This window comes from Lolium perenne, chromosome 6, assembly GCF_019359855.2.
Source record: "Lolium perenne isolate Kyuss_39 chromosome 6, Kyuss_2.0, whole genome shotgun sequence".
NCBI lineage: Eukaryota > Viridiplantae > Streptophyta > Magnoliopsida > Poales > Poaceae > Lolium > Lolium perenne.
Genome location: NC_067249.2, coordinates 258214363 through 258240516, shown reverse-complemented (window position 1 = coordinate 258240516; position 26154 = coordinate 258214363). Strand labels below are relative to the sequence as shown.

The window sequence follows — 26154 nt, the reverse complement described above, 5'->3', positions numbered from 1 at the left end:
TAGCGTATAAGAGGGCAAGAACTTATATATCAAGAGAATTTAGAACATGGGAGTTTCAATGTTAGTAGGTAAGAATGGAATACGCTCCGGTGAGGTTAGAGGGACATCACATCATAGGTGCATGGTTAGCTTTGTGGTTTGGTGTGGAAAGGGCAGCGATGGATGATGAAGTCGATTAGCTTCATAATATAAGCATGGACCCGATAAAGGCTAGGAGGTAGAGCGTTTCTAAACAAGTTTATGGGATAAAACAAATTGGTCGTCGCTAAGATCGAAAACAAAACTAGTACCTCCAAACTAGTATTTAGAAGAAAAAACTATCCCTCATACTAGCATCGAAAACAAATACCCTTAGGATCTTTCTCTGTTTCAGTGGGACCGCTCCATAACCAGTGTGTTACGTACAATATACTAGCGACCTAGCACCACGAAAGTGTTGTGTTCCCTTCTTTTGAGTTGTGTGGTTATGTTCCATCGTTGCTTGTAGGATACGTGGTACTTATGGTTGCACTATTGCTGATGCATGGCAAGAGATGATGATACCTATTTATGCACGAATAATCAGTGCATCAATTCCTCTTGTTACACGCGAGCGTTGGCTGTTTGGTACCAAAGAGAAGGTAACGGAGACGGCAAAGACGTACCTTTGCCAACTTGGCTTGCCAAAGGGAACCACGCTGCTTGCTAATGCGTTGGGCAAGTTTAACACGTGTACTTAATCAGAAGCTTTTGAAATAACAGAGAAAAATATAGAAGCACGACGCAACAATTATTTCGAAGCAACTGCAGGGCCTGAGCCGCAAAAGAGGGGCTTTCGACCAGTGGAATCGCGTCAGCGGGCCGGGGGCCCACCTGGTCAGGGAGCCAGCGGGCGTTGACGTCACAGACAGCCGGCGCCGATTCCGAGGGGAATCTGGGCGCTCTGATCGGCATCTGACGGCCGTCAGTCGGGGATCGTACCCGCACCTGGATGCGTCCAACCCGGCGAGCTTGGCTTTTGCTCTGGGTGCTGCGCGCAAGGAGCCAAACGCCCCCAGAATTTTCTCCTGTTTTTGTACCGGGACAATCAGGGTCAGACTTTTAATCTTGGGTGAAAAGATGACATTCTTTTTAAGCAGCCGCCTGAGAGTGACCGGCATTCACAAACCGGATGGATTAATTACTAGTGCTTGAAATCTTGCTTCGTTTCCACTTTGCTCTTTGACACTGGAGTTGACGATCATGGGTGGGATAGGTGGCCACAATTACAACCTTGGTGCGTGTCGTCGCATCTTACAATGTTCTTATCCCTGGTGCCACACCGAAAATTAAGTGGTACTACCTCTGTTTTAAATTGCAAGTCTTTTTGAAAAGCTGGTTTAGCTTTCTAAAGAGATTTATATTTTGAACCCGAGGTGATAACTAAAATGTGTTACAAATTATCTAAAAATGAAATACTTGGAGCTTAGTTTTAGTTGCTAACCCGGTTTTTTTTACCAACACATTTTTAGCATCAATCCCCGATAGAGCCTCCAACCTACCTTATGTCGCGCTTAGTGATGTGGATGCTCTTAACAACTATATTAATTGACTTCACGAAGGCAATAACTTTTTTCCAAAGTGAACACCCAATTTCCTAGTGGTTCCTCAGGATTGTACGCATACCCGAGGTCTGGCCCTTTCTTTAACTCATAATATTGGTTGTGGTGGCAAAAAAGGCAGACATTTCTCAAATGTCTCACGTGTTTTTGTATCCGAACATCAAGGTCAAACTTTAAACTTTAGGTGAAAAGATGATATTATTTCTAAGGCTATCATGAGAGTGACTGGTATTACTAACAATGGATTGGTAGTTGAAATTTACATTGTTCACTCTTAGGAATTAAAGTTCAAACGCTACTAGATTTTGTGTGGACAGGGGGTCGCACTCGGTACCTCATTGTGTGTCGTTGCATCTAAGAGCATCCACATCTCAAGAGAGTAAACAAGAAGATAAAATGTTGATGAAAGAGTTAGCAACAATTTTATGAGATGCGATGGAAAAACTTGCGGCAAAAAAATATTAGCAACAAAGTAGAGGTTAGAGCTTATACAACTCATATTTCCAAAACCAGGTGCTAACCCCTCAAAAGGAAGTGTAGACACTAATTTGGCTTCGGGTTTAGCAGGAGCGGGAGATTATCTCACATAATCAGATTGGCTTTTGAGTTGCTAACACGTATACTCCACATGTTAGCGGCTCAAAGTCACTTTAAATCGAGTGAGAGAATTTACGTCCCGCTTAGCATTGGTTGCTAAGGATTTATTTGGATGGCGACAAGTAACAATGAAACACTTTTTTTGCCTTTTGTCTAGATGGTTTGCAATATGTTAGTATACTTATGCTCTCTAGCAAAATCTAGCTCATGTTGGGTGCTATTAATTGCTGAAATGTAGGCAACCAATACCTTAACCAAAGTATTATCTAGCCAAATTTTGGTGTGGTCAAAACCGAACACGTAGTACAGTGGCGAAGCTAGAATATCCCATCATTGGGTTGACCGCACTGTAGAACACTATAGATGCGTTCAAACTTGGCAATTTGCAGCAAATTATTAGCAATTATAAAGGGGCTAGCACAATTTCATTGGGTTCAGCTGAACCCAATGTCTATGTGCTGACACCGCCACTGCGTACTAAACCTTTTTCGATCGACCCTGTTGAGATACATATCTTGTATATCCGGATGTGTATCCTCTGTAGTTATTGTATAGCGATACATATCTTTGTATTTACTATTGGGCCCGCCTCCTTCCTTGTATAGTCGAGGACGTGGCCTATATATGTACCGCCATATGCACCCGATCAATACATCGAGCATTGCATCTCTCTCTACATGGTATCAGACACCTCCTAGATCTTAAATCCTAGCCGCGCGCCGCCTCTCTCCCCCGCGCGCCGCACCCCCCACCCCTAAACCCTAGCAGCGCCGCCTCTCCTCCCCCTCTAGCCACGCGCCGCCTCCCCTTCCCCATCATGTCAACCCCTAGCTCCAACCCCTTCGCCGACTCCTCCAACCCCGACCCCGGCCAGCTCCGCGCCGTCGCCATCACCGACCATGTCTCCGTCAAGCTGTCCACCACCGCCGCCAACTACCTCGCCTGGAAGACGTACTTCTACCTCCTCTTCCGCGAGTACAACATGCGCGATCACATCGAAGGCACCGCCGACCTCCTCGCCTGCGACGCCGACTGGCTGGCCATCGACGCCACCATCATCCGCTGGCTCTTCCTCACCGTCTCGCCGGACATCTTCAAGACCGTCGTTCGGGAAGGCGATGATGCCCGCACGGTGTGGGGAAAGATCAACGGCCTCTTCACCAATAACAAGCTCCAACGTGTTGTCTTTTTGCAGCAGGAATTCTTCGGCACACCACAGGGCGATCAAACCTTGGATGCCTACTGCCTGCGCCTCAAGGCCATCTCCGACGAGCTCCAGGACCTTGGGTTCCGGATTGGCGACGAGCTCCTCCTCTCCACCCTCACCGCCGGCCTCAACGAGGACCTCGGCAACGCCACCTCCAACCTCACCCTCATGACCAACCCTACGTTCGAGCGGGCGGTCGACTACCTCCGGCTGGAGGAACGGCGGCTGAAGGGTGTGCGCACCCGGGCGGTTCACACCGCTCTCTGGGCCAGCGGCAACATCGTTCTTCCTCATGGCGGAGGAGCTCCACCGGCGCCCACCCCCGCCCCTCCACAACCTGCGCCTCAGCCGCAACAACACCAAGGAGGAGGGGGCGGTGGCCGCGGCCGTCGCCGTGGCCGTGGTGGTGGCCATGGCGGTGGCAACAACGGCGGCCCCAGCATCGTCGGTCCGCGACCTGGGCACTCACACCCCACTCCGCCGTGGGCGGGCGGACACAACCCCTGGACGGGGGTCGTGCACGCCTACACCATGCCCGTTCCGCGTCCCCCCGTCCCCGGCACCGTCGGCCCCCGCCCGCCGACGCACCAGGCCTTCATCGCCGCGCCACCGCAGGCTCCCGCCGGCCTGCCCTACGCTCCCGCCGGCCTGCCCTACGCCAGCCTGCCCTACGGCGGCATGATGCCGCCGGCCCCGATGGCCCACTGGGACCCCGTGTTGTACACCGCCCTTCAGCACGCCCCCTCGCCGGGCGCTTACTCTGGCGGTGGCGACTGGTTCATGGACACCGGAGCCTCCGCACACATGGCTGCTCACCCGGGTAACCTTTCCACTTCATCTCCGACATCCACTTCCTCTCGCATCATCGTCGGTAACGGTGCTGGTCTTCCCATCTCTCATATTGGCTCCAATCTTTTTCCCTCTAACTCTACACCATTGTCTCTTAATAATGTCTTAGTTTCACCGCAACTTGTTCAGAACCTAGTTTCCATCAAAACTCTCTCTCGTGATAACTCTGTAACTGTGGAATTTGACGAGTTTGGTTTTTCTGTAAAGGACGCCCGTACCCGGATGGTTTTGCACCGCTGTGAGAGTCCCGGCGACCTGTACCCCGTTTAGCCGTCTCCCTCCACTCACGCTGCACCTCGGGTGCTCTCTGCCGGCGTCGACCTTTGGCACGCTCGTCTTGGCCATCCCAGCTCCACCTCGCTCCATCAAATAATGAGAGGCTTTTCTTTTTCATGTAATAAAATGGCGGCTCACTCATGTGACGCCTGCCGACTAGGCAAACATGTTCGGCTCCCTTTTAGCACTTCATCCACAGTTGCATCTTTTCCCTTTCAATTACTTCATAGTGATGTATGGACGTCCCCTATACCGAGTCATTCTGGTTTTCTTTATTATCTTACTATTCTCGATGATTTTTCTCACTTTGTTTGGACTTTTCCTCTTCGTAAGAAATCTGACGTCGCCTCGACACTCACCGCCTTTTATTCTTATGTGTCTATGCAGTTCGGTCGTCACATCCTCGCCCTCCAAACTGACAACGGCAAGGAGTTCGACAACACCACCATCCGCACCCTCCTCTCCACCCACGGCACCATCTTTCGCCTAACCTGCCCATACACCTCCCAGTAGAACGGCCGCGCCGAGCGCGTCCTACGCACTCTAAATGACTGCGTCCGTACCCTCTTGTTCCACGCCCACATGCGCCCCCCGATTCGCGTACGCCCTCTCCACCGCCACCCTCCTAGTCAACCTACGCCCGTGTCGCCCTCGCTGGAATTACACACCCCATAACCTCCTGTTTGGCTCACCCCCTTCATACGACGGTCTCCGCATTTTTGTTTGTCGTTGTTTCCCTAGCACCGCTGCCACCACTCCTCATAAACTCGCACCTCGCTCCATTCCGTGTGTATTTCTCGGTTACCCGGCTAACACCAAAGGCTACCGTTGCTATGATCCGGTCTCTCATCGCGTCATCACGTCCCGGCACGTGTACTTTGATGAGCACTGTTTTCCATTTGCGCAGGAACAGGTGAGGACTTCTCCTCCCGCGACTGACAGTCCGCGGCGTCGCGGCCCTACCTTGGTGGAGGTCCCTGGCTCGGCAGCGCCCCTGCGCGCTCCCTCTCCTCCAGCTGCGACGCCTCCCGTGACGCCCTCGAGCACTGCCTCGGGCTCACACGTGGCGCCCTCGAGCCCCGCCTCGGGCGCCGCTGACTCGCCCCCGACACCGCCCGCGTCGCCCTCGAGCACTGCCTCGGGCACCGCCGTGTCATCTGCGCCCTCTACCGCGTCGCCCTCGAGCCCCAGCTCGGGCGATGCCTCGCCTCCGGCCCCGCCTCCGCCTCCTCCCCCACCGGCGACGGCCCCCCTCACGCGCGCCCGTGCGGGGATTCGCGTCCCGAGCACGCGGTACCCCTCGGACGAGTATGTCTGCACCGCGTCTTCCGCGCCTTCACCAGCCACACCGTCGCCCCTGCCCGCCTCTGCCCGGGCTGCTCTCCGCGACCCACAGTGGTTTGCAGCCATGCATGACGAGTTCGACGCCATGCAGCGGAACCAGACATGGACGCTTGTTCCCCGCCCCCCTCACGCCAACATCATCACCGGGAAGTGGGTCTTCAAGCACAAGTTCCATCCGGACGGTACTCTCGATCGCCACAAGGCGCGGTGGGTTGTTCGTGGTTTTCGCCAGCGTGCCGGCGTCGACTTCACCGACACCTTCGCCCCGGTTGTCAAGCCCGGGACGATCCGCACTGTTCTTCAGCTCGCGGTCTCCCGTGCATGGCCCGTGCATCAGATGGACGTCTCCAACGCTTTTCTTCACGGCCATCTAGAGGAACAGGTCTTCTGCCAGCAGCCCACTGGTTTCGTCGACAACTCCCACCCCGACCATGTGTGCCTGTTCTCGCGCTCGTTATACGGGCTCAAGCAGGCCCCACGCGCCTGGTACCAGCGCATCGCAGCGTTTCTTCACCAACTCGGCTTCCGCTCCACTCGCTCCGATGCATCGCTGTTCGTGTACAACAACGACGCCACCACCGCGTACCTGCTGCTCTACGTCGACGACATCATCTTAACGGCCAGCTCCACGAACCTCCTGCGACACCTCACAGAGCGTCTTCGCGCTGAGTTTGCCCTCAAGGACTTGGGGCCTCTGCACTACTTCCTCGGCATCGAGGTCGTACGTCGCACCGACGGCTTCTTCCTTCATCAGCGCAAGTACGCCCATGAGCTCCTGGACCGCGCCGGTATGCTTAATTGCAAACCCGCGGTCACGCCGGTTGACACGAAGTCCAAGCTCTCCGCCACAGACGGTTCCTTGGCCACGGATGCGTCATCTTATCGCTCCATCGTCGGTGCCCTGCAGTACCTCACCTTGACTCGCCCCGAGCTGCAGTATGCTGTTCAGCAGGTGTGCCTTCACATGCACGCTCGCGGGATCCTCATTGGGCTGCGGTCAAGCGGATCCTCCGCTACATTCGTGGTACCATGGACTTCGGTCTCTCTCTCCACGCCTCCACCGCCACGGACATCGTCGCCTACTCGGACGCCGATTGGGCCGGCTGCCCAGACACGCGTCGCTCCACGTCTGGCTACTGCGTCTACTTCGGACCTTCGCTCATCTCCTGGTCGTCTAAGCGACAGCCCACGGTCTCTCGCTCCAGCGCCGAAGCGGAGTACCGGGCTGTTGCTAACGCGGTTGCTGAGGTCTCCTGGCTGCGGCAACTCCTCGTTGAGCTCTCATGTCCTGTCGCCAAAGCCAATGTGGTCTACTGCGACAACGTCTCCGCCGTCTACCTCTCCGCCAACCCGGTCCACCATCGCCGCACCAAGCATATTGAGCTGGACATCCATTTTGTTCGGGAACAGGTGGCCCTTGGACACATTCGAGTTCTTCATGTGCCCACCTCCCAACAATTTGCGGATATCATGACAAAGGGTCTTCCTACGGCATCTTTTGAGGAGTTTCGGTCCAGTCTATGCGTTCGACCAGGCGACGCTTCGACTGCGGGGGGGGGGGGGGGGGTGTTGAGATACATATCTTGTATATCCGGATGTGTATCCTCTGTAGTTATTGTATAGCGATACATATCTTTGTATTTACTATTGGGCCCGCCTCCTTCCTTGTATAGTCGAGAACGTGGCCTATATATGTACCGCCATATGCATCCGATCAATACATCCAGCATTGCATCTCTCTCTACAGACCCTGCCCACGCATCTTTTAGCATCAACTCTAGAATTACAGATAGACTCTCAGCGCTCTTATCAATAGGTGACCTCTCAAATGTCGATGAGGTTTTTTTCCTTTCAAGAAACGCTTACGGCATTCCGCCGTCTTGGTTAATTACAAATAATTTCCGATTTCGTTCATCACTGAGTCGTCTCTTTCTATCGTTCGTCACCCGTCATGGGAGATGGATACCGAAACAACACTCAAAAGACTTTGCGTGTGCCGCCCTGGTCGCAGATCAGAAAGCGAGACATCCATGGTCATTTCATACGTGACACAAGAGTCTCATAGTCCCCCTCGATCTGTTGCTTCAGCTATACACCCCACATATGTTTCTTTTCAAAAATAAAAAAATAAAAAAAATTGATTTCCTCTTGAGAATTTCATGATCCGTTCGAACTGCATCAACATTGTTTCCTGACGGCGACTGATTAGGCCATGAAAAGAAAATGGGGAGAAAATTTCTTAATGAGACGAAATAAAAAAAAGGCAGGTCCACAGATCGATCTTAATCAGGATGACTGGGATCTGACACAACATGGTCCGTCCTGTTCCTAATGCTCCGTGAGAAGGGCCTCATTGTTCATGTCAACATTAAGTGCACATGTGAAAGTTTTCTGGTTTACTAAGAAAAAGAAGAAAAGAAAAGTATATACTTCCAAGTGATCGATGACGGCGGCGATTGGATTGAGAACCGAAATTTCATGACTTTTTCGGAACCTAACAAATTTGGTGATCTCTGGACGGTTTTACTTTCTGCCTGTAAAGAAAAGAAACTGAAGCAAGAACTTGCATGAATGCTGCTGCTGTTCCATTTTTTCTAGGGCCTTGTTTCAGAAGGCAGCAGGCAGCCTTCGCCATCGGTTGCAGCTGCAAAAGCAATGGCTGCAAATGGCAAACCATGTGACAGGTTCGGCAGATCCCTATCTCTCTGTGCATGACACACACATTCCGCGTCTAATTTCTGAAGATGGATACATCACACAGGGTAGACACAACACGCACCATGTGATAATTACTTTTCTGAAGATAATAAGCAAGCATCAGGCACGTACAGATGTATGGCGATGGCTTGACATGGCATATGAGATGTCAGTTGAGCCGAGACAGACATTACCTCCTCCCCTCTTTGCATCCAGGAGGGAGGATTCAGAGTTCTTGGGAGCCAAGTGCCACTTCCGTTCGTCGACAAGCGAATGGTTAGATTCGTTGAAACCGAAAGGAGCTTTACAGTTCCTGCCCACCACATAAAAATCTGCCGAAATTCTGCACCGCGCATATGAAGAATGTGATATTTGATGATGATGGAATGGAAAGTATGCAGAATTCCTTGCCGCCAATCATTCACTGTGCCTTTCTCTCTAGTTACATGGGAACAGCAGATTGAGACCACCACCAGAAACTTTGCCACTGATACAGTCTTCACCAGATGATTTGCACTGGATCTGCAACTGAATATTTGATAATCTTGGGTAACAAAAGATCACGCGGACCATACGATCGAATAAATCGACATCCTCCCAATTGCAAAAGGGGTCTCTTTCTGATATGTGCAGCTGGGTCTTATCTGACCAAAAGGATGGCTGGCAGGAATGTACCTCCAGGCATGGCTGTCGACACCCATCAGATATTCAGATCATCTGCAATTGAGCTGGAGATAAGACGCATTTTCCGATTGGTGGGCAGCATCCACTGGTTCAGGTCACATCTTGCTTGAATCTGAATCATTCACTGCATTCAAGTTAAACCCTTTCTAGAAGAAAAATGACCGGTTTCTTGGTATTTGCACAGAAAGAAAGGGGCCTAGTGTTGATCACCACCTCTGCTAGCCACGCAGGTAGCACCAAAGACTTGGTTCAGAGAAGAGTATGGGGCATGGAATGGCTGAAACTGCACCAAAAACACTAGGGGCCTACTGATTACCATCTTTGCTCGCAGCTCAGATGGTCATGCACACGAAATCAGATGTATTACACAGAAAACTACAGGAAAAGACGCCACAACTCAACTGTGCACCCGTATGAACAGCTATACTTTACAGACAGGGACCACATACTACCTCATCAGCAGGTCTTTATAACCTCAGGCTTCCAGCCCCTCCATACGATCAGGCGGGAACCGAATTTGAATTCGTGGAACCTTCTCTTCAACGATCCTTTCTTCGTCCGCTTTGCGCCCGGTTCAGAAACCGAGCCATGGTAGTGTAGAGGAGGCTGCGGCGGTCCGCTCTCAACGCTGTCGACAATCTTCAGAACCATCTCATACACCTCACTCATCTTTGGGCGTGATTTTGGTATACGGAGTAGACAGCGGTTTGCCACGCCTGCCAACTTTGTCATGGACTTGAGGTTGTAGTGTCCCTCCAGCCGTGGGTCTACAATGATAGGGAACCGTTTGACGTCAGATATGTATGGTTTCACCCAATCCAGGAGCTTCTGCTCGCCCTTTGGGCGGTTCCTGTCAATGGGACGGCGACCCGTGATGAGTTCATAGAGCAGCACACCGTAGCCCCATATGTCACTTTTTGCAGTGAGGCGCCCAGTTTGCATGTACTCTGGCGCTGCATATCCTAGAGTCCCAACAACCTGCGGAAACATATTATTAAATATCTTAGTTTAGATGGACGGATGTATCAAATTTAAGTTGTACTAAAAATTTAAAAACTGGCAAGAAGAAGATAATGGTTTACTTTACACTTAGTTAGGATGAATACTTTTAAACTGAAGTCTTGTTACTTGTAGATGTGGTTGGCCTTCTCCGAAGGAGAAAAACGTGATTTCTTTAGTGGACATTTTATTTTGGCTAGGATATGTGTACATTCGTCATTCCCAAGCTGCTAGAAGAATGAATATAGGACTCATTAACGCTTACTCAAGCTGAAACAGTAACTCATTTCTAGGACTTCCGTTGCAACTATCAAAAAACAAATACTGTTGAGCACTTCAGAAACTAACTCATAGACCTTTAAGCATGCATAGAATAAAAATACACTAAAACAACTAATCAATTAAAGCATTTGAGATTGAGCAAATGGGTATCCATTTTCCAACTTCATTGCTATCAAAAGGGAGTCATGTTAAAGAAACAGAAACAGCTTACATGTTATGTAGCCTACCTGGCATCATGATTATCTATATATTTCGAACATCGTATATTTGCAAGCATAATAATTAGAAGAATATGAAACAGAATGCTTTCAGAACACACTAACACAAAACGGTTCTTTGTTAGTATATGTCCGTACCGCTGTGGAGACATGGGATAGACCTTCCTGTGGTCCATGCCTAGCCAATCCGAAGTCTGACAATTTTGCATTCCAGTTCTCATCTAATAGAATGTTAGATGTCTTCAGGTCTCGGAAAATAACCTGCATGCATGCTAAATTAGTTAAATACACAACTTCTCCTATTGCATGCGTTCGTTCTTGCTGAAAGTACTTAGGCAGTGATGCTAATATCACGCAAATGTTTCACATTCAATTTGTTTTAGTATAGACCACCAGAAAGCAAATGAATTACCTGAAAATCCATTTCTTCATGCAGATACTTCAGCCCTCGAGCAGCATCAAGAGCTACTTTTAATCTCATTGGCCATGATAGAGTGGAATTTGACCTACTTGCCAAGTGGTCATCCACACTTCCGTTCGGCATATATTCGTATACTAGAAGCCGCTGCATTCCGCGCTCATCATCGTCAGCGCAATACCCTATTAGTTTGACAAGATTTGGATGATCAACAATCCCAAGCACATTCATCTCTGTTAACCATTCCTTCTGCCCCTGGACAAAGATGGTATTATATTAGGAACCCAAACTAGTGGCTCAAGCTAGATTACGGTGTAAGTGACTTAGAAAGGGGTCAAATAGAAGTGGAATTGAAATGCTGGCATTCTCGTAACTTCATTTACCAGTTTTCCAATACTCTTCCACTAATTGACTCACTCAACCCAAACATAGAACAACATGTAAGTTAACATGGACTCTAAATGAATTGGAAATTAACAGGTAAAAATTATAGTTTTTTCTTGCCTGAGGCAATGCCTTTTTCTTAAGAATGATGAGTTCAAAATCAAGTGTTAGTTTCAAGATGCCGAGATTGAAGATTCAGAACCAAGTCCAACTGTCCAAGTTACACTACAAATGATTTATGACTCGTCACCGGCTCATCACAATGGAACAAGTGGATTGTAATAATTGTATGGTATTATGACCTTGCTATCTAATATTGTATGGTATTATGCACTAGCTATGTAACAATTTTAAGAGCAATCTCTAACAACAATATTGTCAGCAGTACAATATGGTGAAAGAACTTGCCTGAACCCCTTTACGATTCAACTGCTTGACGGCGATCTCGATCCGCTCAGTCGGTTCATCTGAGTTCTTGATGACTCCCCTGTACACACACCCAAACCCACCCTCGCCAACCATGAGCGACCTGCTGAAGTTGCGCGTAGCATTCTTGAGCTCGGAGAAGGTGAACAGCCTGAGGTTGCTGGGGTGGTCGGTGAAGCTTGGGTACTGTGTTCTCCGTATGGACTCGGTGCTCATGTCAGAGGCGTTCAGGTTGTTGAGATCTGAGCCAGACCGGGTCTCGCGGTCCGTCGACGTCGTGCTGAAGGACCGCACTGTGGCCGACTTGGTGGTTGTATGCTCCGTTTTGGCCGCTCCATTTAAGAAAGGCAGACACCTCATCGCTGTGCTGCAATACGTTGGGAGTTAGTCAAGAAACTATTGAGTAGTGGGCCTCCATAGTTCATACTTCCTTCAAAAGATTGGATCGTGAAGAGGCAGTACGACTGTACGAGTTATGAATAAAGGTTCTGGAGAAAGTAACTGAGCTGTTGCGAGCTAAGGACAGAAGTATTCCCATAAATGACAACAAACAGTATAAGAAACCTAAAATCCTGATGTAGAAGCAACTTTGTACTGCACCAGGATTCACGCAATCGCACTGGCTGAAGTTAACCCAAACACAAGGCGACATTGCACCAGGCAGAGCCGGTACAAGAGTTCTGAATTAAGGTTTTTAGTGAAATTAATTTTTGTTGCGAGCTACGGGCAGGAAGCGAATTCTGAACTTCATAACCATAAACTCCTGGTCATGTCAAGAAAGTATTTTTCAGATTCAGTTTGGGGACAGCTAATTCCCTGAATAATAGTCACTGTGCTGCAATACAGTGGAAACTAATCAGGGAACTATTGAGTACTGGACCTCCATAATCCATACTTCCGCCAAATGTTACAAATATAAACACAATTCAAAAGAATGGACTGAGAAGAGGCAGCAGGAGTTATGAATTCAGGCTTCACGCGCTCATGCTGGCTGAAAGTTAACCTAAAGAAAAGGCAAGATTGAACCAGGCAGAGCAGGCAGAAGTGTTCTGAATTCAGATTCAGGAGAAACATTTTTGTGTTGCAAGCAAGGGCAGGCACCAGATTCTGAGCTTCGTCCTAGCCATAAGCTCCTTGTCGTGTCAAGGCAGTATTTCTCAGATTCTGTTTAATTTCCAAATAATGGTAGTTACTGTCAGCACAGCTTGCGTGATTGTACTCGTAATTGCACCATTAGTGGAGAAAGAACTCCCTATAAATGGCAAGTAGTATAACAAATCTAAACTCCTAATGTAAAAAAGCAACCTTTTACCACTACAAACAGGGATCAGGCTGACTGAAATTAACATAAGCACTAGGCAAGAAACTTGTAGAATTCAGGTTCAGGTGAAACATTTTTTTGTTGCGGGCAAGGGAAGGCACCAAATTCTGAGCTTCCTATAAACTCCTCATCGTGTAAGGCAGTATTTCTTAGATTCTGTTTGGGGATGGTGAATTGTCCGACTAATGGTAGTTACTGTCAGCACAACTTGCGTAACTGTACTCGTAATTGCACCATTACTGGAGAAAGAACTCCCTATAAATGGCAAGTAGCATAACGAATCTAAACTCCTGATGTGAAAAAGCAACCTTTTACCGCAAGAAACAGGGATCGCGCTGACTGAAATTTAACATAAGCACTAGGCAAGAAACTTGTGCTGGTGGACAGGGGAATCTAAATTGGTGATGTGAAAGAAACCTTTTACCGCGAAAAACAGGGGAATGATTTACACTGACTTAAATTAACATGAGCACTAGGCACGAGGATTGTAGTGGTGGACAGGGGAATCTAAATTGGCGATGTCAAAGAAACCTTTTACCGCGAAAAACAGGGGAATGACTTACACTGACTTAAATTAACATGAGCACTACGCACGAGGGTTGTAGGGGTGGACAGAGTAGTAAGTAACTGGAGTTGCAGGCTATGAACGAATGCGTGATGTTGTGGACAATTAATTAGTGGACGAAAGTAAATCTCATGCATGGCTGCTTTCCAAATTTAACGTGGACTCTTTGTTTTGTGCGTGGAACATGGACTCTTTCTAGTATTCACGTTAAAAACATCCAGGAGAGGTGAGAGATATGCCTATTATTTCTTGTGAACGGAACGCACACGTAGGCGCCCGGCCACCGTATTCAGGAAACCATTGAGTAGTGGGCCTCCATAGTCCACACTTCCTTCAAATGTTACAAATATATAAACACAATTCACAAGATTGGACCAAGAAGGAGCAGCCCGAGTTATGAAGTCAGGTTCGGTAGAAGGCGGTGTAGAAAAGTGTGAGCTTGAAGGACTCAAAAAAAATCCCATAAATGACAAGTACATGACAACATACTATAAAATAAACTTTGTACTGCATCAGGCTCCACTCAATCTTGCAGACTGAAAGTTAACTTAAACACAAGGCAAGATTGTACCGGGCAGAGCGGGCAGAAGAGTTCTGAATTCAGGTTCAGGTGCAACAGTTTTTTGTTGCGACCAAGGACAGCCGCCAAATTCTGAGCTTCCTAGCCACAAACTCCTCATCGTGTCAAGGCAGTACTTTTAAGATTCAGTTTGGGGATGGCGAACTGTCTGAAGATTGGTAGTTACTGTCAGCACAGCTTGCATAATTGTACTCGTATAATTGCAACATTAGTGGAGAAAGAACTCCCCATAAATGGCAAGTTGTTTAACGAATCTAAACTCCCAGTGGTGGACAGGGGAATCAAAACCGGTGATGTGAAAGAAACCTTTTACCACGAAAAACAGGGCACGCTGACTGAAACTAACCTGAGCACTAGGCAAGAGAGTTTTAGTGCAGGGTTAGGCGCACGGCCAGTGTGATCCGGCGACGGCGAAAGCTAGTAAGGGCAGGCACCGAATTCAGAACCCCCTAGCTGTGAACTCCCCATCGTGCGAAGGTGGCGGTATTTTTCAGATTCCGTTTTGGGGATGGCGAATTGTCATAGTACTCGACAGCTTGCGTAGTTGTGCTACTACTCGTAATTGCACGGTTAGTGGAGAAAGAACTCCCCATAAATGGCAAGTAGCATACCGAATCTAAACTCCTAGTGTAAAAAAGGGAACTTTTGCCGCAGTAAACAGGGATCACGCTGACTGAAACTAACCTGAGCACTAGGCAAGAAACTGGTGGTGGTGGACAGGCAAGAAACTGCCGAACTGGTGATGTGAAAGAAACCTTTTACCTCAACAAACAGGGAGAGAGCTCGCGCCGACCGAAATTGAACTGGGCACTAGGAAGAGTACTAGTAAGTAAGTGGAGGTGCAGGGTAGGCGCGCGACCGCCGTGATCCGGCGACAGCGAAAGCTCTGCTTAAACCAATCCCCGCGCAGATCGTGAACGGAGACGGAGGACACAGGACGAGAGCACCAACGAATCAACCAACCAACCAACCACGGGAGCAGAACAGAGCAGAGCAGCGGGGTGGGTAGGGAGGGAGGGAGGACGAACCTTGGGCGCGCTGTTGGCCACGGCGGAGGAGCAGGAGTCCCGGGAGCTGGGAGGAGCGCCGATCCGGGAAGGCACGAGGTAAAGGGCGGAAGCAATGACGGGAGGGAGGAGGGAAAGGAGAAGTGAAAGAGATTGGTGGACTGGACCTGGCTGGGGCAGTCAAACCTTGGACGGAGGGAGGTCGCGACGGCTGGTACTGCTCGCTAGATATTTGCTCCTCTCGTCCACCTACTGGAGAGGAGAGGAGAGGTCCGAGGAAGAAGAAGAGGAGGAGCAGGAGGGAATGGGAGAATTCGGAAGTGGTCTTCTTCCTCGTCGCCGCGGTCGTCGGTGAAGGAGGGATGCAAGATCGGGGGAGACTGAGGATGAATAGGGTCGGGGATTCGGGACGGGGATGCCAAGCCAACCGGAGATCGATCGATACGTAGCGGAAGGCACGCAATCATTTGTCTAATCCCATCCACACTGATACAGTACTACTAATTTATTGCCCAATGCTCAGTCTTGGATTACTAAATCAGCGGCAGCGCAATTGTCATCCCGCACTGGTCTCGTGTACGCCGTGTGATCGTACTCCCTCTGTTTTTATTTATTTCGTTTAATTTGTCTTTTCAAAAGTTAATCTTTGTTAAGTTTGACTAAAAGTATAAGAGCATCTCCACTCGTCTCCCCGACGAGGCCCCCGAGCGACGTTTTTCTCATCCGGACGGCGAAATTCGGCCCAGTCGCGCCCCCGGTTCCTCGTTTTCGTCCGGATTTGGCCCTTCATCCATCCGGCGAGCCCACGCCATCCCCGGCCCCCCGGATCTATCGGGGACTCCGGACGAGTGAAAAGCGGGGAAGGGCCCGATCTGTCGGCGACTCGACACACGAACCCCACCGCCACCTCGCTCAAAATCTCCCCCACCCCTCGTATCTCTCTCGCCGCCGGCACGACCCCGCCGGCTTGTTGCCCAGATTCTGCCGTCCCTCCTTCTCCACCTGCCTATATTCCGCCGTCTTTCGACGAAGGCCTATCTGGCTGCTCCTCCGCCGGCCTGTTTTCCGACTTTAGCCTACTCCTCGTCGCTTCATTTGTTTCAGCACTTGTTAAACATTGTACTGATTATCACCGAATTTGTTTCAGCAATTTTCGTACTCTTGCTCGCCGAACTTGTTAAATTTTATGTTAAATTTGTTTGAAATATGTCAAATGGTCGAGGTTGGGGGTTTCCTGCCGGGGGGACGGCTGAAACTTCGGCGCTCCCCAGGCCAAATCTTCCTCCAATCCGGACGAAAATTTTACCGGATTTGGGCGTGGGGAGCGCCAATGAGTGGAGATGCTCTAAGAAAAAAATATCAGCAACTATAGTACGAAATGACTATCTAGACGGACGATTGTATTTCGGTGTGTCTATTCATTCATTCAAGTCTGTACATATGCAGTTCATATTAAAATAACGAATGTGAATAATTTGGAAAACTAACTTATTCCCTCCATTCGCGAATAAGTATATGTTTTTTTTTTCTTTTTTAAAAGTTATTTTTTAAAAATTTGGTTGAACTTTTACACAAAAATAGCAACACATGTGTAATTGCTATATTATTGAACTACAAGTTAAGATGAATCTAGCGATATTAGTTTATTATCAAAAATGCAGCTACTTTTTTCTAAGAAGTCGGTCAATAATGTTTGGCTTAAGACATATCCAAACATACATGTATTCGAGGACAGAGGAGTAGTTCTTGGTAGGATGACACCATTGAATTTGAGTTGCAGCCAATGTTACAACTCATCATTAGCACCGATCCTGAAGCAAATCCAACGGTTTTGAGGCATCTTTCGTAGTTGCAACCTCAGTTGCAACCGAAAAAATTCAGTCGCGACCTCACTTGCAACTCAAATGCACGAATCACGATGTAATCCTACGTTGCAAGAATTTACTAAGCACTAACTTAGTTCTCAATCTACTCAACTGGCAATTCCCTCAAATATACATAAGCCATCTTAAAAGTTAATTTTAAATAAAAATTGATTGAACTTTTACACAAAAATAGCAACACATGTGATCTTAAATTGCTATATTATTGAACTACAAGTTAAGATGAATCTAGCGATATTAGTTTATTATCATAAACGCAGCTACTTTTTTCTAAGAAGTCGGTCAATAATGTTTGGCTTAAGATATATCCAAACATACATGTATTCGAGGACGTAGGGGTAGTTCTCGGTAGAATGACGCCATCGAATTTGAGTTGCAGCCGATGTTACAACTCATCATTAGCCCCGATCACGAAGAAAATCCAACGGTTTTGAGGCACATTCGTAGTTGCAACCGAAAAAATTCGGTCGCAACCCCACTTGCAAACCAACTTGCAACATAAATGCACAAATCACGATGTAAATACAACGGTTGCAAGAATCTACTAAGCACTAACTTAGTTCTCAGTCTACTCATAACTAGCAATTCCCTCAAATATACATAAGCCCATTTATAATTCGACCTTCCAAGTAGAGTAGCCAGGGGTAGTCGTATATTACATTCGGATCCAAAATTTAATGGGTACATCTCGAAATTCTACGCGCTCACAAAGTCGTGTCATGGAAAACCAACATTTTTAGTGTCATGTGTAAAAAGACTAATTTTGGTGTTAAAAAAAGTTGTCAACGTTATTTTTTGTCTTTTTCACACAAGCCATAGAAAATATCGTTTTTTCGCAAAATTTGATGTGCGCACATAGAATGTCGATACGTAAATGCGAAAATTTGCGCTCTAATTCTTTTGAAGTTTTGAAATGTTTTTTTCGTGGCAGGAGCATATGCTCCCGTGTGCAAATTGCATTTCTGATCCTTATTCTGAGTACTTGCTACTGCTCCGTATGAACGTCCTTTTTCTTGCAAATATGCGCCGGATTTGCGTCGCATCAGACGCTCTAGTCACGATGCGTCGAGCCGCTGAAGGTGGTGTCACACGCATTTTTCGGTCAGACGGACGCAAACGGTCTCAGTGTCCGTTTGTGTCGCGTCGCTGGAGATGCCCCGAGTACTTCTACTGCTCCGTATGAACGTCTGTTTCAGGTTAATTACACCTGTCCGACCTGGTTGGTGGTGGGGAGGAAATGTTGGGCGCAACGACCCCAACTAGCTCGCCACTTTTCCTTGAACCTGCTGCCTGCGTCTTCACATTCGTTCCAACACTCCAAAAAGAAGAGCCACTAGCGGCTCGTACGATTCCTTGGAGAAGAAATACTATCAACATGTAGTAGCGACTGTAGAAAGGGATCTATGTGGATGACTGATTTTTTTTTTAAAAAAAAGGTCCATCTAGAAGAAGAGCACGGGTTGCATAACTGAATTAATGGCCAGGTGAATTACTGACACCTCATCGACCGGCCGGCCGGGCATGAAAGATTTCACGTGCTCCATTGCACTTTGCTACCCTTTTGATCGCTTTCTTTCTGGGCGTTGTTGATCCACTTTTTGTCTATCGGTCACACCATCCATCTGAAGTTGGCAGCCTAGCTTGCTAGCGTAGCACCTGGAGAACTTATCCTCGACAGCCCATGACACGTGCGCGCACGTCCACGTGTAACGGTGTAACTGAGCAGCCGTGACCTGTGATGAGTGTGATGTGTTTTAGATGAAGTACAACAAGGTTTAGAGAGCTGGCTATAAGCAATAAAATATTACATATTTGCTTAGTTTTTTTTTGAGAGCAACCACATATTTCATTAATCGAACACCAAGTAACATGAATCAACACATGTGGAAACTAAAAGACAAACCGGAATAAAATGATTATCCTGAATTTGCAGATAAAATCCTAAAAGATCGAGAATACAAAACGATCCCTAGGATTTCCTGCAACCACCGTAGCCAGCGGCCGCCGTCCAATTCCAACGCCATCGAGACGAACGCAAGAAGAGACGCCGAGCCTCCATCGTTGCAAGATCCGAAAAAGCACCATCGCCAACGAGGCTTTGTGAGTCGATGAACAGACCTGCTGTAAGCAGCGAGGCACATGTCGTTGTGGCACGTCGACCGGGGAACGTCCCCGTGCTGTCTTGAACCAAGATACGCCGCCTCCCATCGACGAAGTCGGAGAAGAACGGCATAACCACCACCTCCGGACCGACCAACATCTTCGCTCCAGAAGAACCACCTCGCCCCGGTCCCCAGCGCCGTCGTGGACAACGACAAACGCCAGTGAAGTGATAATAGGAGAGAAAAAAAAAAGTTGGCTCTTATGTAACCTGGTTAACTCTGGCACGTGCTTGTTCAAAAAATAAAAAAATAACTCTAGCACATGGCATATTGTGAGAGTGAAAGTTAGACCATAATTTTGTAAAGTAGTATATTTTTAGAGTTAACTATTGTATGTAATGGCTATAATTTTGTTATAGATGATATGGCAATTCGTTATAGCCAGCCGATGGCTACACTATTATTTTTACCCTTAATTAGCGAGAGCATGTACAGGTGGCTGTGTGAGCGTATCCAGCTACCTGGACGCACGTAGGCCATCTGTGTGAGTTCATGTGCGGATTCATCGTCAAGGATTTTAATACTAGGAGTATTACAGTTTGTGCTATTCCGATATGATCAGGGCGGCTTTGACTACAGTCTACGGCCATGCTTGCTACAAATGTATGAGGAGTAATCCACTGGTGTAGTATACGTGCCTACATGCGGAGTTGCGGTCGATATATAGTGCAATGTAGTATTGTACATCAATCGAGTGGTTGAGGAGGTGTTCACCAACATAGACGTACCTTCTTGCCATGAAAGCTATTATTAAAACCGGGCTCCACTTGTGTCAAGTGCATACTCACCCCTCAATCAATCTACCACCTGACCCCGCTTATCATACAACCGGGTACTTGCTCGCAACATTAATCAAGAATATTCAAAGAACGTTCTTCTTGACAGCCCCCGACAAGGTCTTGGATGGACTATGCGAAATTAATTGGAAAACGGTTTGATATCCTTGAGTATTAGGTCTTGGTACCCTCAACGCTGATTTCTTTATAAGAACTCTTAGATTGTGATGGCCATGGCTTGAATGGTAGGACACAGAGAAGAGTTGATTCGGTTTAGGAAACCCTTGCACCAACAGGGAGATATACACTAGGCGGCTACTACCATAACAATGGGTGGTGGAGAGAAGGTTCCTCTTTGGGAGGCACCATGGCTAAACGATAGGAACCCTACATATATTGCCCCTCATCTTTGGGGTCTCCAAAAGGGAAAGCAATAGTATCAAGCAAGTGTTGCATAATGATGCTTGGGTCCCTAAAATAAATATGACCGGCATTTTCTCAATTGCTCGTGTTGCCTAATTTACTGAGCTATGGCTTCAACCTAGAAAAGTGCACCTCCATGCCAACGTTGATATGATATTGTTTGGAACCTCTCCGTAAGCGGCCAATACCGCATAAGTGTCTCAATTATCTGGTGCTACTGCTTCAATGAACATGAGAACAGTGATATGGAGCAGTTGGGCCGTTCCCGAAACAAAGGATCTTTTGCATGGCGTAGCACCTAAAATAAGCCTTGGACGGCTACTCAGTTGGAGAAGAGAGGTTGGCGAAATTGCCACAGTTGCCCATATTGCAAGAGGGTTCCGAAACCAGTTGCACACATATTCGTTCATTATTGTTTCACCACAAGACTTTGTTGGGGTCCCTTTAAAGATTGACTTGGCTTGCACCACCTTGACCTTGCCCAATGGCCAACCAACCAATCCACTCTTGGTGGTCCTCCATGACGAAGACAAAATCTCGCCTCCCTTAAGGGCTCCTTTGATTGATAGGATTTGTATAGAAATTGTGTAGGATTTGAATCTATTGAAAAAAAATTCTACATAGGTTGTTTGATTCATAGGAACATATCATATAGAAATCTTGTAGTGTAAATCCTATATAAAAAAACAATAGATCATACCTCATAAAAAGGTTCATTTTATTACATCAAACACACTTGCTGTTTTCATAGGATTTAAGTAGGCATGACATCCTATTCCTATGCATTTTCTATCCTGTGAATCAAATGAGCCCTTACTCTTCTTGCATCTCCGGAAATTTTGAATTTGCGGATCTTCAACAACAAACACGCATCCCCTTTGGCACTTCTCGTGAAGACAAAGTTCAAGGTGAACCTTTGGGTGCCCGCAGGTTCTAAAAAGTTTGAGTTATCTAATCATGGAAGGGTAACACTATATGTAATATGTACTTTCATGAACACAAGGTCACATCGTTTTCCGTCTCAAGGTTTAAGCAATGATTTAGTCAACCAAATATAATTTATATATCATTTTAAAATATAACATTGAAAAGTTCATTGAAATGTGTATCCAATGATATAATTTTGAATGACATGCAACTCATATTTGCTTGACCCAATCATTAATCAAAGTTTGCCTAGAAAACAAAATGACCTTGTATTTAATAACGGAAGGAGTATAGTATATTTTGTTGTAAAACTCTCCTCTTTATTGAGGGAAGCTTTTGCCCCCATTTTAAATAGTAGAAAACTGAGCTTCGTTGGTTGGCTTATTTGCATAGACGCCGTTTGTTTAAGATGTGTTTATATAGTACCGTATTCCGCATATTTCCATTTTTGAACCGCTGATGATTGCTCCTGTTCGCACCGTCCGCGAAGTCAAAAATATTTCACGTAGCGGAGGATTCGAACACCCAACCTCAGGGTCGCAGAACAGAACGCGCTGCTAACCACCAAAGCTGTCAACGATTCTTGTCAATTACACAGCCACATATATTTTTACAAGACAGCGAAACCACAAATCGTGAATTCTCTAAATCCGGTTTTTAAACAAGGATTCCCAAAAAACGAGGATTAAAATTTATCGACCTAACAAGCTAATTTTATGTCGAATATTTTAGCGACTTTTTAGCTCACAATTTATCAATCCATATACCCGTTATTTATCAACGGTAAATGTGAATAGTTATCAATACGAAAATCTAAAATTTATTTAGAATATTTTGGTGACTTGTTTAGCTTAAAATTTATCAACCTCTGCCCGTTATTTATCAATGTTAAAATTAAAAATTCATCGACCGAAAAGCAAATTTAAATTAGAATATTTTAACGATTTTTTAGCTCACAATTTATCAACCCCTATACCCGTTATTTATTAACGTTAAATGTGAAAAGTTATCGACCCAAAAATCCAAATATAATTTAGAATATTTTGTCAATGTTTTAACTCAAAAATTATCAACCCTCTACCCCATTGTTTATCAGCGGTAAAATAAAAAAATTATCGACCCGAAAAGCTAGTTTTATTTAGAATATTTGCTTGATTTTTTTAGTTCGTAATTTATCAACCCCTATGCATGTTATTTATGAACGGTAAATGCGAAAAGTTATCTACCCGAAAATCTAAATTTTATTTAGAATATTTTAGTGAATTTGTTAGCTCAGAATTTATCAACCTCTTTGTTCGTTATTTAGTAATGGCAAATGTGAAGAGTTATCAACCCGAAAAGTTTGATTTCTTTTAGAATATTTTGGCTCTATTTTTACCTCACATAGTTATCAACCCCTCTGTCCGTTATTTATCAATGGTAAAATATGAAAAGTTACCGACCTGAAAATCTAATTAAGTTGAAAGTGATATTTATTTGAGTTGCAAGTGTATTTATTTAAGTTGCAAGTGGTAGTTCACTTCAGTTGCAAGTAGTTTCCCCACCCGTTATTATCCCCTCTTTAAAACCACTAGCCCGACAAAGGGAATTAAAAAAAATCCAAATAACATGATTTTTTATACAAAAATAACAAGAATATAGGAAACTGAATTTGGAAAAGGGAATTATAAAAAAATTGCATACCTAGGTCAAATTTTGAATTAAATTACGCAATCCAAAATAACTGATACAAAAATAAAAAACAGCATAAAAGGGAATTCGCGAAAAATTCATACTTTTACGTTTATCACATGGTCATTCTATAGTACAAATTATATATGTCTTCGTTCCCAACACGAAAGACATGAGGCTCGTACGGTTAGCATGTTCAGGCTTTCGTTTCAGGAGGTCGCGGGTTCGAAAGTCAGCTGGGGCTATTAATTTTTTCCCCGCGCGGGGGCGGGCGCGAAGAGCCCGGGCTGGTCGGGGCGAATACGACAAAAACGACGGGAGCGAGTAGCGCGGAGAAAAATGACCGCTCGAGCGGTCGACCGTGAGGGAGGGATTTCGGTTTATATATGCACAGAAGAATGAGGTCGGGAGGCTGATGAATGAATAGGGTCGGGATTCCGGGGATGCTATGCGACCAACGCCTGACTAACCCACGCAAACACTAATCTAATCCATCCATCCCGCTAAGAGAATTTATTATTGCTCACTGCTTAGCTCGGAGCACTAGTATATGACTTTGTAAATGTGAAACAAGGTTGCAGCTGGACAACGTGCAACCCAGCTGACATGGTTTTGACAAAGCAAAATTAGCGTTCTTGGTTAACCGTACCTTGCGACAGTTTACCGCGCGCTGCGTATGAACAGCTTTTCTCCTTCTGGTCATTACACTTAATTTTGTCCGATCGACCTGCTTGGCTGGTTGGTGGGAGCTGGGAAGGAATAACAAATGTTCCGCTCACCGATCAACCACCACACCCAACCAAAATTTTCCTTGGATCGTACGTACGATGAGCCGCTAGTGCCGCGGTCTATGGCATGAAAGCGAATGTGAAGAGGAAGACTTCTTGACTAGCTGCTGCATTCAGAAATGTTTGGTGTAGAAAGGAGAAGACGAAGAGCACGGGAATCTGATCACGGGTGAATTGCTAGCTAGGTGGGCAACGTGAGCCGGTGACACCTCATGGAACCGCCATTGAAAGGTCTCACAGGTTCCGTTCCACTCCGCTTTACCCTTTTCTTTGCTTTTGCTAATCCGTGAGTGCAGAGAGAGTAGTCAGCCAATGACACGGGAGCATCCATCCACGTGTTGGCAGAGCAACGTGTCAAGTTCGCAGTTGTGGAGCGGGGTCTACGTGTTCTAAGCCCACAAATCCGTGCCAAGTGCTAAAGCAATTTTTTGGTGCAACCTGATTAGAACAGTTTCGAATTTAACAATACTTACAAAATCTCTTAAGTTATATGATGTCCGCGTACTAAGTTTACAACTTTTTAAAAAGCTACATGAAAAATTAGTGTATAAGTGAAGGCTCCTCATCCGGGGAGGACAACTTCACTCTCATCGTCCTCGACGGGTCGCTCCTCGTTGTCGGCGCCGCATACCCTCACCTTCTTAGTGTCGAAGCTCTAGGTGAAGGAAGTGGACATCTTCGCATGGCGACATCATTGTGTCCCTCGAGCCGGTGACGGTGACCTTCAACCGCCACACGAACGGATTAGCTTCCACCGACCCAAGAAGGAGTCATGCATCCCGACGAAAGAGGTCAAGGAGGAGCCATGGAAGGTGTACACCTGAAGTAGGCGTTGTGGTGTGGCGCCAAAGAGCCCGACTACATCCCAAGGCTCACCCTCACCCTCGAGGAGTCGCGCAACGATCTGTGCGCAATAGCAACACCATTGTTTGTCAGCATTGAGTGGTCGGTACACGACACATGAACTATCTCGACCTTGAATGTAGCGTCGAAGCGGGCACCAGCGGTAGCGTGGGAGGAGTCGGTGGCGCATGAACTAGCGACACCGGCCTTAGTTGCAACGTGAATGACGAGGAGGCCTACCGCTGGTTCTAGTACCGCAACGAATAGTTTAGATTTTAGTCTAGTTTAAATTTTAGTGGAATTTCATTAATTTTTTTTAATATGTAACAAAATACAATATGAATTAGATTGGAATTTCCGTTTCAAATTTTAAAATCATATTGGGGGCACTGTTGGGGGAAGATACCCCTATACGTGGCAACTAGTGCCGACTCCCCCGTACGCTCGACCTGGCCTTAGAGCATCTCCAGTCGCGTCCCCCAAACCGTCCCCCAAACCGCGCCGGATCGAGCGTTTGGGGGACGTGTTTTGTTCGTGCCGCGTTTGGGGGACGTCGCTCCCCAGCCGCGTCCCCCAAACGCCGCCCCCAAATGAATATTTGTGCACGAAAATAAAGGTTTTCATTCAATTTTGATTATATATTACAAAGTTTGAATGAAAACGGCTAGATTTCATCTAAACCTAGACTACTGACCGCCCGGCGGCGCGTTCGACGGCCCCGCCCCGTCGTCGCCTCCCCTACGCCGCAGCTCCTCCTGCGCGCGCCTCCTCTCCTTGCGTTCGGCGGCGGCCAGACGGTGCCGCTCCCGCCGCGCGTCCTCCGCCGTCCCTCGCTGCGCCGCCTCGGAGGGAGAGCTCGATGGCGCGACGAATATGCGCCTCTTCGAGGGCACGGGCGTCGTCCCGGAGCTTCTTCTCCGACTCGAAGGACTCGACGAGGGCGCGTTGCTGATCGGCCGTCTCGTCCGGGTGCGGGGCGTCGTCATCGGACCAGTCGAACTCGTCGTCGCTGCCGCCGTCCTCCACCTCGGTCTCCTCCGCCTCGGCCTCCTCCTCCTCCATTGGCGCCTCCTCCTCCACATCTGTTGGCGCCTCCATCATCGCCGCCGCAAACGCGTCGGCCGCCGCCAATCGCTTCCGCCCGCCTCCCCATAGCGCCGTGACGCCGCCTCCCGATTGTCGACGCTCCTCCCGCCGTCGCCCTGCTGCACGGGCTCGATCGACTCACGCCGCCGGCGCTCGATCGA

At 47.3% G+C, this 26154-nt stretch overlaps 1 protein-coding gene across 3 annotated transcripts; it reads right to left on the bottom strand.

The window, feature by feature from the left end:
• Positions 1-9512: 9512 nt before the first annotated feature.
• On the bottom strand, positions 9513-15903 carry LOC127305315 (serine/threonine-protein kinase PCRK1). 3 transcript variants are annotated; one of them, XM_051335724.2, is made up of 6 exons: positions 15456-15903; positions 12988-13125; positions 11944-12328; positions 11146-11406; positions 10872-10994; positions 9513-10212 (listed from the first exon to the last, which is right to left on the bottom strand). In XM_051335724.2, exons 3-6 carry the CDS (start codon positions 12319-12321, stop codon positions 9691-9693), a joined length of 1284 nt encoding a protein of 427 aa, XP_051191684.1. In that variant the 5' UTR covers positions 12322-12328; positions 12988-13125; positions 15456-15903; the 3' UTR covers positions 9513-9690. The 3 variants fall into 3 exon arrangements, with proteins under 3 accessions (XP_051191684.1, XP_051191683.1, XP_071677337.1); XM_051335723.2 differs by lacking the exon at positions 12988-13125 and having other exon boundaries at positions 15456-15902; XM_071821236.1 differs by lacking the exons at positions 12988-13125; positions 15456-15903 and adding an exon at positions 14419-14529.
• Positions 15904-26154: the final 10251 nt, after the last annotated feature.

Bases quoted from the DNA above. Each gene is read 5' to 3' on its own strand.
- LOC127305315 (XM_051335724.2), bottom strand. From the start codon at position 12,321: ATGAGGTGTCTGCCTTTCTTAAATGGAGCGGCCAAAACGGAGCATACA. The intron at 11,407-11,943 runs GCAAGTTCTTTC...ATCTTTGTCCAG, and splicing joins TGAATCGTAAAGGGGTTCAG to GGGCAGAAGGAATGGTTAAC. The intron at 10,213-10,871 runs GTACGGACATAT...ATGTTTCCGCAG, and splicing joins TATCCCATGTCTCCACAGCG to GTTGTTGGGACTCTAGGATA.